Raw genomic sequence first — 10,874 nt, 5'->3', positions numbered from 1 at the left:
AAAAAAAAAAAAGGGCAGATCATCTCCCCTCCGATACGCTGGAAAAGTAAACTGCTCAATTGTCCGTAAGTAGAGAAATGCATTTCCTTTTTCTCAAACATCTTTATTGAAGTATCATTTACATGCTATAACATTCACCCATTTTAAGTGTACAATTCAATGATTTTTAGTCAACTTACTGAGCTGTGTAACCATCACCATAATTCAGTTCCTTACTTCTTTTTAAACATAGAATCATACACATAAAAACTCAATAGTTATGCAATGAGTCTTATGGTATAGTCGTCTTATGGTATATTACATAATATAATGTTAAAAATAGTGGCACTTTCATTGAAATGATCCAATCATTTGTATTTAATCAGCAGATAACATTTTCTACTGGTGGTATTCCACTGCAATATTCTTAAACTACAAATTGTGGAACATCTAGCCACCTAACCAATGTTTCAATCAATAGGATTTCTTTCCTCTCAGCTTAATTTTTTCCTAGGTTGCTTATAATTCATTAAAGGTTGCCATCAAGTACAGGTCTGGTCGAACTGCATCCGTTTAACTGAGCGAACATTACAGATGGACTTTCCGAGGGCTCAGCCTGGACAGGCAACGTGGGCATTCATTCAAGGACGCCACGCCTTGCCCATGGGGAGTGGGAACCACCCCATATGCAGCAATTCATTTAACTCATGACAAGCCTGAGAAATAGTATCTCTACTTTGTAGATGTGGCACGTGGAACACAGAGCAGGTAGCCAGTGTGCCCAGTGTGCCTGTGGAATGATGCAAGGTCAAGTGTGCACACTCCCAAGGCTATGTCCACTGTAAGCTGCCAAGGGCTCCAGCAAACACTAAACACCTTTAAGTGCAGACTTGGGAATGATTCACTTGGAAGCCAGGACACTCTCGTGGGCGCATTGGAGGAGGGGGCTTAAATTCGTGTTTTGTAAGAACTCTTACAGAGTATTTTAATTATACAAATAATGCACAAAGGCATTCATTCACACAGATATTGTGAAAGTCCCTAACACCTTCACCCAGCCGTGTTCCCCTTGGGGAGCGGGGGCTGGTCTGTGGGTGGGCATTGAGTAGGCATCGGCCCGGAGGTCTGTGTGGTGGCTTACGGTGCTGCAGGGAATTCCATTCTCTACTGGTGGCTGCCTGATTCTCTAAGTCAGCCTCTGAGGAAGAGTTTGATTAAAGGATCAATTCTTCTGCTTAATAGAAACACTTGAAAACGTATATCAAGCTTCTTGTGTTGCTTGATCTGCCATCCTGTGCCCATCAGCCCCATTTTCCTCCAAAGCCCGGCTGATGTGGTGTACTCAGCAGCCTCTGCCCACCGCTCACTGCCTCTTGGTAAAGCCGGCAGTGGCTTCTACTTCCAGGATCCCCCTGCCTCTGCAAGCCTGTTCCCATGTTCCCACGTTGCACCTGCCGAGGTGGCCTTACGGTCCTTTATCCATTAAGCACTATGTATACAGGGCTGAGGACCTACAAACATTTGCTGGGCCTCAAAATAAATGTTTGAGACCTAAAAAAAAATTCATGGGTTCCAAAATACAAAAAATAGATAAATTGCAAAATACTTTAAATAGAAATAGAAGTATTTACTTAAATATCTACATTATGAAACATTAAGGCCAAATTTATTAACTGCAAAATGTATGATTGATACAGATTCATAAAAACAAATGATAGTGAAATTTTCTCACTTTGTAAAAGTGATTGCTAAGAAATAATAACCAATGACGAATGTACATCATCACAGTCGGTGATTAACATGTGGGAGGCAGTTTTATATGGTGGCTAACAGCTCAGATGAAGTTCACACCTCAGTATGACCACTTCCCAGCTGTGTGGCCTCGGTCAAGCTATTTAATGTTGCTGTGCCTCCATTTCCTAATCTATAGAATAGAAAGTATCTGGAATATCTACCAAATACAGTTGTTGTCAGGATTAAAAGAGGTAACATACGGGAAGAGCTTAGAATAGTGCCAAATACATAGAAAGTTCCCAGTAGAAAAGAGCTGTCATTAATACTTATGTCCAAATAGTTTCAAAATGTATTTCAAAATTTCTTTAGCAACAGATTACTTTTATTGATGATTGCAAGTGCATTTTTATATACTTCACCCGTGAGGTGGAGCCCACCAAAGTAAAATAGCGAGGGCCATAAAGGGTCTCAAAATGCACCTGGCTTGTCTAAAGCTACCTGACCTTCTGCAGGTGATTTGTAAATGTGCAAATACAGTTAAGTTCAATCCTCCTTAGAAATGCGGACTATGGCATCGGTCCTGCAAGTTTCCTGTTGATTGTGGCAAGAGGGCAGCACTAATTCAGGGGATTTCCAGGTGCCCCAGACTACCCCTGGCAGAGGAGTCAGATGTCTCTTAACAATGTGACTTCTAATATCCCTAGAGCCCAGAAAAGACTGAGCCAAATGTGAACATCGAGTTTCTAAATTTAAAATCCAAACGTTTATGATTACATCACCTCCAGTGCACTGTTTTCCCCTTAGGAAAGAAGGAAAGGAAGAAGACAGGAAGAGAGGAGAAGCGTCACCTCGCAGGAGGTCCCTGTGTAGCCTTGGGGACATTCACAGTGCTCCACATCCGCAGCAACCACCAGGTCTATAGCATTAGGGCTGGCCACGTCCAGAGAGACAGACTCCAACCTGTAAACAGATAAGGGTCGTTAAGTGACTCATACACTCACAAATGACATCCTACACCTCAATGAAGACAGGTTCCCAGAACATTTAACTCAAAACAGTGATGTGATTGATTTTTTTAAGTAACTAAAGATTTTCGTAACAATACACTCTGGGAGCCATCATTATTCCCTAGAAATGCCTTCAACTTTTGGTGCAAAGATGTTCTACTGCCCATAGATTACCATGGGAAGGGGCTGGTGTTGCCTATTTGGAAAGCCCTTTGTAAAAATGGATCCATTCGATTATCTTATCACTAATACAGAGATTATCCCTAAATGCATCATACTGTGTTTGTGTTAGCTGCATCCAACTCTGATGCCTGCCAAGGCACTGCCAGAAACTGTCCTTCTCAAAGTCATGAGATGTCCATGGATGGACACATCTGCTTAAACAGACTGTCTAAAACCTAAGACCATTAACATCAAGACAGCGAGAAGCAGATGCGACACGGTCCGGACAGCTGCTCACTCATCAGGCGTTTCTGGGAAACCCCCCTTGAAAACTTCTGATCCTAATGTCAAGCGTGTCACCTACTGGATACACCTGTCGTGGACAACGATCCTTATATCTTCAATAAAATTATTAATATATTTATAAAATTAATATCTTTTTAGGACAGCCTTTAGCTGTGTCCTTAAAATAACAAGTAAGTTTCAAGCGTGTAATAATAAAGACTAGATTGAAATACCTTCACCACAAGTCTTTCCTCCATTTTCAATACATACTTGTAGAGAGCCATTTTTGCAGAATTGTAGTTGGCTCTGATCAAAAGATGTGTCACATTGGCAAGGACAGTCATCAGCTGGTCACGATCGATCTCCCTTTTGTTATAAAAATCTCTGAAGTTCTCAGGCACAAGTCTAACCACATTGAAGTACTCTTCGTAGGGTTGCAATGACAGGCCCTCGGCCTGTGTGATTAGAGTGAGTCCATTTCCCTAACATTTAAAAACAGGAGACAACATATTTGTAACTCAATTTATTGATGAAAAATAAGATCCAATTTTGTATTCAGCAACATGGTTTTTCAACTGTGCTTATTAGCGTCTTGTGGCAAACACATCTTTGTGTGTATAAAACTCTTGGCCCAGAAACTTCAGAGCAAAGGTGCTTCATTGCATTGCTCTTAGACGGACTCGGGTAATAACCCAAAAGACTGTGCACTTTGCTGGGATCTTGGAAAAGAAACAAAGCCATGCATTTGCCCCAGCTTTTATCAAAGCAACTCATCTGACACCCTTAATCTTTAACTAAATTACAGAAGTAGAAAAAGTATGTAAATATACCTCCAGCTTTTCACAAGACTGCTGTTAACAAAAGCGATTTACCTTCTGCTGTTTCCAACTGCTCGGGCTGGAGGAGGGGATCACTCTAGGTAAAAGGGCACCGGAGGCAAAACCTGGAGCCGTCTCTGCCCAGACCTGCCCCAGACCCAGGGACGTTCCTGTTTTGGGAATCCTGAGGCTGAGCTGGGTCTCTTTGTGGGGAGTGAGGATTCAGGGACAGGACAGTGGTCAAGGACAACATGGGAACACATCTGCTATCCCCACATCGCCAAGCACTGCCTTATTGGTTCATTTGGGAGGCAAAGTGGCAGAAGAGAAAATAGGGACTTAAAAGGGTAGTTTCAAGGTCAGAGCAAAACCCCATCTCCTTTGTAAATGTGAAAAGATGGGTGCAGGCTGGGGATAAAGGGAAGAGTGGTAGGTGCTGTTCTGAGGCGTCTCTAGAAGTGCCCAAAGACAGTTCTCACATTCACCACCTCAGCGGTGTCCATGCGAGGCCAAGCCCTGCTGCATGGCCACCTGGCCACCACCTCCTCTCTGGGAGGGCCTCACCAGCCACCTTCAGTCATAAACTATCACCCCTCTAAGCCCTTAGCTCTGTAGTACAGCAATGCAAAAGTAATGACCTTAATTATGACATCCGCGTGTGACATGAGGCCGCTGTCCACTGTCTCCACTGGAAGATCGTAAGACACTGTGTATTTCAGCAATCCACCAAACGCAGTCAGCTGAAACGTTTAAGCAAGAATGAGCACCAAAGGGGAAAACAACCCCATCCCCTCAGTAAGAGGAAGTGGCCATCAGGAGCCATCTGGACACAACCAGGCTGCACATTGACCTAGCGGCCACAAGGGGTGAGGAGATTAGTATTAAAGGCAGCAAAAGGAAAGCACGTTGTGTGAATATTTTGTTTGATCCATATTACAAAAATGCAGGATATTGTTCGAATGCACAGAGGGAAAATATATTCCTCTTAGACATCTCCAGGTAAATTACTATAAACTTCTGTTCCTCATACAATAGGCATTTATTTCACTTAAATATTTTAGGGGTGGGGAGTTTGACCCCTGATTATAATCTCCACATTTTGATTTCATTGTCCTACTTGCAGAACAATAAGGAACATGTTTGATCTGCTAGTTAAAAAAAACGACCAAAGGTATTTCTTCCTGAACAGATATCCTTTAATGCAAAATAGAGATTCTCTTTGCGGTGGATATGTGACAACAATATAATGTTCAGAACCCAGTCTTGCTCCATAAAACTGCAGAAGTGATCTCAAGAGGGAAAAAAAAAAATCATTGAGCTTTGTTGATAAGATCATACTATAAATAGAACACATGCTCTAGGCTTATAATTTGATGGAAAAAATAATCATTTTCAAAAACCCTTAAAAACATATAATATAAAACAAGCTATAAAATTAAAATATAATCATCAAATTAAGTAAGAACTTACCAAGGTACAAGGCTACACTACAATGAAGGCTTACTATAACTTTAAGACAAACCAGGCTCCCAGGAAGGGGAGGGAGAGCTACACTGAGATAGATTCCCCCAAATATATCTGTGGTTCAATCGGAATTGGAGAGATGGGGCGTAATTGGGGAGGGCGATGCAAACACGTCACTGAAGGGAAGGTTCAATCTTGGAAGCCAATTTCCACATTGCAGAATCACCATTTTACATATTCTTAAAATTAAACAGAAAGTATTCTACCTATTCCTGAGCGTGAGCTTCATATGTGGGACAGTCTGTCCCGACACTGACGGTAAGGACAGCATAGCTGTCCTGGGGGTGGAGACTGTCCTGTTTTCTAGATGCCAGGCCCTCTACCCAGCTGTAGGGCGCTACGCCGGGTCCATGGCGAACTAAACGCAGGCATGGGATTAACACTTCGTAAAGGCCCAGGCATCCAGAGGAAAGCACGAAGTCTGTCCGGGGAAGGGGTAAGACTTCGCCAAACAGACCGTGTAGGAACTGGGCCAGGAAGGAAGACAGTTCATGTTTGAATGATGTAACGAAAAGCCAAACCAGGACCAAAAAGCTCCGTGTGACAGACGTAAAGGCCGTGAGAGGCTCTGCCAACACTCAACTGACCAACAAGACCAACCTCGTTACCTGCACGCACCTTATTCCCCAGGTAGGCGGCGGGGGCCGCCCAGTAGTACTGTGCAGCCAGCCGCTGCGTGGCCACCGTGTTGTTGATGCTGACCTGCTGACGCCTGCCCCGCACATCCTGCTGGGACGGGACCTTGCTGGGACCGATCAAGTCAGTGACCAGCCACCCGGACATGTTGTTCACCTTAAAAAAAATACAAGAATTTTAGAAGATGAAATAGATGTCATCTTAGATTTCGCCCCATCCAGTGCTAACATTTTCACAATGAAGAGATAGACCCAGGAAGCTCCACTAGGGCTGCGTTAACACAACGTGGCTGCTAAACCTCACAACCCCTGACCCTCCCACTTGTCAAAGGACCAGGAAAATCTGAGAACAAGTCTCATGTACCCCAAATCCAGATCAATGATGAGCAAATAAATGAGCAAAACCATAAAGACCACAGACATATATGTTAGATTTTAAAAAACCAAGAACTTATTAACAATAAATGCATTGAATAAAATGTCTCTTGCTAATTTGCTCCCCTTCCTTTGTTGCCCCAAAGGCTAAAAAATGTATAAACATAACCTCCAGCTCCTGTACTCCCAATCTGTCATCTACACAGAGAAGACGGTGCTCCCCGCAGCATGGGGGCGCAGCAGTCACCGGTGGATCAGCCCCGTGCCCGGAAGCTCCTCCTTCCGTCCAGCCATCACACTCCATTTCCGCCCCTGGACACCACGTGGCACCCCCTCAATCCCATCGCCCCCATGACTCCATGTTCCAAAACAACTTGTCTGCGCTCATAAGCCTTGTGCCACCTGCTCTTGTTCCCTTCCTTGCCCCAGGAGTGCCCCCTACCCACAGGCCTCTCTGAGCTGGAACATTCTCCAGACCCCATGTCCTGGTGTCTCCCTGGCCTGAGGCCAGGGGAACGGGTGGGCTGAGATCAGACCTCCCCACTTGATGCATTTCCCCACGGCTGAAATGTGAACACCGTGTGCTCTGCAGTGCCATCTCATCCTGTTGTTTCCATAGGGGAATGTATGTGGCAATAAACACGTGGCCTAGAAAGGAACTTTAGGGGTACTTCCAGTAGTGGGCTGCCTTTGACCCTGCCAGTGTCATTCCAAAGTGATGACAGAGGTGTCACGGGGGAAGTCATCTTCATTGCCTCCTAACACAGCCCTGACCGAGCTAGACATTAATCCTGGCCACCTCCCACCTGACTAACGGGCCAAGACAGGCTGTCACAGACATCCGAAACGCCGAAGCAGAAGCACTCGGAGCAGCCCTGCGGGTTCCTTTCCTTCAGGTTGTAGAATCCCGGCTTGCAGCGATCACAGTCTTTCCCCTGGACGTTTTCCTGTAAGTTAGGGTAAAGGTCAGCTTTTGAAACCAATGTGTCCAGATTGACTAAAATGGCATTAACAAAACAAGTGTTCAGTGATCCACAACAGAAAGAGGTAAATAACTAAAAGTCCAAAGTAATGTTTCCAGAATAGATATTTTGAAATAAATATTTGATTTTGTAGTCAAGAACAAGGTTGGAGATCTTAGAGCTAGTCATTACACTTAAATAGATTTTTTGCTTGGTTGTGTTTTAAATCCTCCATTTTTGCTGATCTTTCAAGCACTTTAAAATCTGAAGAGGACTATATAATTGTCTGTCCTATTCGTAAATATTCAAGGTTATTGTCATTCATATATAACATGTGCTTGAGATTCTGCTGATGTGGGAATAAGTACATAAGGTACAAAAAAAATCCTATGAATTACTGGGAACTTATTTATTAACATCATATGGACAAACAAAACCCCTCACTGGTACCATATTAAGGTAGTTCTTAGGACTGTTCAATTCCTTTTTAAGAGAAATCCAAAATAATGTATCTGCCTTTAATTAGTGTTCTTAGAAATTTAGCATCTACCTGGTTCTCCTCCAAACACAAAACTGGAAAAGAATGTCACAGAAGAATCAAGCCAAGGCCCAAGAAAAGGTATGCAGTGTTTGGTGTCACCTAGGAAGTCACAGAAATGCCTCTGGAATATATGGCCATTGCCAGAGGTTCAAAAGAAGAAAACCAAGTGCTCATCCAAGGACACACAATACGACCAACTCGGTGTGACATGTCATGCTTCCCAAGAGGCGGGGCAAGGGGGAGTTCTCTTAAACTTTACTGCTTTGCTCAAGAACTGACTATCGGAGCCAATAGAACATGTTTCTTTTTCAGAGAACATTGAAGGAGACTCGGGGGTGTCTTTGACCTCCACGCTTGCTCACCTTACAAAGACAGGGCTCTGTGCACGGATCGTCATTCACACTGCCAGCTGGACTGCAGTCACAGCGGACGCAGCTTGGGTAATTCTTATGGCCGAGTTGGCAACGATCACATTTTTCTCCTGCATAACCTTCCTTACATGGACACTGACCGGGCCACTTCCCTGGAGAGAGAACAATGGCAATGATCCAACACGAAGGTAAAAGAGGTTTAAAGCAGGGTCAGCAAACGTTTTCTGTTAAGGGCCAGAGAGTGCATATTTTAGGCTTTTTGGCCACAGAGTCTCTGTTGCGACTACTCAACTCAGCTATTATTGCTCAAACACAGCCACAGGGAATACACAGCAAATGGCTATAGCTCTGTTCCACTAAAGCTTTATTGACAAGAGTAGACAGTGTGCCAGATTTGGCCCTTGGGCCATAGTTTGCCAACTCGTAGCTTAAAGAGAGGAAACAGAGATGAGGAAGGTGGGAATATAAAACGGTGCAGTGACTTTGGAAAACCATTTGGCAATTCTTCCAGATGTTAAGCATAGAGTTAACATATGATCCAGCAATTCCACTCCTCAGTAAATACCCAAGAAAAATGAAAACATATGTCCACAAAAAACTCACACATGCATGTTCATAGCTGCATTATTCATAACAGCCACAAAGTAGAAAAAATCCAAATGTTCATCAACTGACGAATGGATATATTAAAGGTCACATATCCATATTATGAAATACCATTTGGCAATAAAAAGGAATGAAATCGTGACACATGCTACAACATGGGTGACCCTTGAAAACATTATACTAAATGAAAGAAGCCAGTCACGAAAAACCAACATATAATATCATATGGTTTCATTTATATGAAATGTCTAGAATAGGTAAACTTACAGAAAGAAAGTAGGTAAGTGGTTGCCAAGGGCTGGGGCGGAAGGGTTTGGTGGGATATGGCGAAGGGCAAGTAATTGACAAGCGGTTTCTTTACGGGGTCATGAAAATGTTCTGCTATTAGACTGTGGTAATGGTTGCACCCAAAAATATACCCAAAACCTGGAATTGTATACTTTAAATAGGAGAACTGTATGGTAGTAAATGATAAAACAGTTTTGTAAAAACAGCACAGGGGCAAATCGCAGAGGGCAGCAAGTGCCATCTTTGCTTTTAATGTCAGCTCTAAGAATTTCGAGCTGTGTAACCCTGGCCAAGTTTCCTCACTCCTCTCAGCTATAGTTTCCTTACCTGTAAATTGGGTTCAACCATTTCTATCTGCTAGTGTTGGAAAGTTTAAATGATTTATTTTTTTAATGAAACAAATCCCAGGTAAATGTCACCATCACCATCACCACCATCTTCATCATCATCATCCCCAGTCACATGCAAGAATTGATTCAGTTGTGTAATTTACCTTGCACATGCCTGGTGGGCCCCACAGGTGCACACCCGTCCCTGCTGGTCAATATCCATTTTAACTGCCAGTGACTGAGAATTTGATGGGGCCACAGAAGTGTTTGAACAGATGCAACCTATTTGGGAGACTCTGGTATTTGCAAGTCCATTTGCCAGTTTTTGAAAGCGAAAGAACACTGACGTTTGCCAAGTTAACTAGAGGATTTGCTTGCGTTGTGAGATGAGGTACGCAAAAGCTCTCTGAGTGTCTTCTAAGAGCTAAATAGAGCAAATGCTATTTACTGTGTTCCACATATGGCTTTAAACTGAGCCCTTATTTCTTCTTTCATCAAATGCTCAATTATCTGCTCAAATGCCATTTCATCATCCCAACATTGTCCCCTTCTTACACCATCTCCCTACAATCATGAATTCTAATTTTGCTTGATGCCCACAGCACTATCCCTACCTGGTATTATATTACCCATGCACTTGTATGTTTAGTGTCTGCCTGTGAGCAGGGACCTTGGCCATCCTCTTCAAGTATATATTCCCAGGTACTGGAAAACTGCCTGACACCTACTAGGGACTTGATAAATATTTGGTGAACAGAAGAATCCCACAAAGAATCACATTACCAAATTGCTACACAACAGTAATATAATAGTTCCACTAGGTACAAATCTTCCAGGCACACAAAAAAATCAATTACAAGCACAAAAAGGAATCAAGAACTTACCATTGTGTAAGTCAGCATGGAGGTCATCCTTAATACAGACAGAACTGAGGGACCCCACAGGGTCACAGTCACAGGGATGGCAAGGCTTGTCCTCATAAGGGGACACCTGAAAGGCAGAGGTTGTCCTGGATTATCAGACTAGAAATAATAGCAATATTAGCAATAATACCAGTGACAAGTTATCAGCTTTTTATTGCAGTTGGGATTATTACAATGATTTTGGGTACCAAGAGGGTGCAGGTCTCAGGAATATAAAGTAATCTCAAGCTAGGAAGCAGCAAACATCTTTTTGATGGTGACAGCAGTTAGCATGATTAGCAAAGTGTCACCCTTCCCCATTATGGTTACCCACCACCCCTGCTCTGCTCTCTCTC

The 10,874-nt window shown here is 43.2% G+C and overlaps 1 protein-coding gene across 1 annotated transcript in view; it reads right to left on the bottom strand.

Annotated features, from left to right (window-relative positions):
• Positions 1-10,874, bottom strand: part of LAMA1 (laminin, alpha 1) — a 155,058-nt gene that overhangs the window by 87,541 nt on the left and 56,643 nt on the right. The window contains exons 7-14 of the mRNA XM_012652073.1: positions 10,670-10,686; positions 10,501-10,606; positions 8,385-8,545; positions 7,326-7,466; positions 6,128-6,301; positions 4,624-4,725; positions 3,438-3,649; positions 2,562-2,673 (exon numbers count right to left, since the gene is read on the bottom strand). Coding sequence (XP_012507527.1) covers positions 2,562-2,673; positions 3,438-3,649; positions 4,624-4,725; positions 6,128-6,301; positions 7,326-7,466; positions 8,385-8,545; positions 10,501-10,606; positions 10,670-10,686 — 1,025 coding nt within the window. The remainder of the gene's footprint in view (positions 1-2,561; positions 2,674-3,437; positions 3,650-4,623; positions 4,726-6,127; positions 6,302-7,325; positions 7,467-8,384; positions 8,546-10,500; positions 10,607-10,669; positions 10,687-10,874) is intronic.

This window comes from Propithecus coquereli, unplaced genomic scaffold, assembly GCF_000956105.1.
Source record: "Propithecus coquereli isolate 6110/MARCELLA unplaced genomic scaffold, Pcoq_1.0 Scaffold38, whole genome shotgun sequence".
Classification (NCBI taxonomy): Eukaryota; Metazoa; Chordata; class Mammalia; order Primates; family Indriidae; genus Propithecus; species Propithecus coquereli.
The sequence above is the reverse complement of the archived record's forward strand: the minus strand, read 5'-3'. Positions and strand labels throughout refer to the sequence as shown.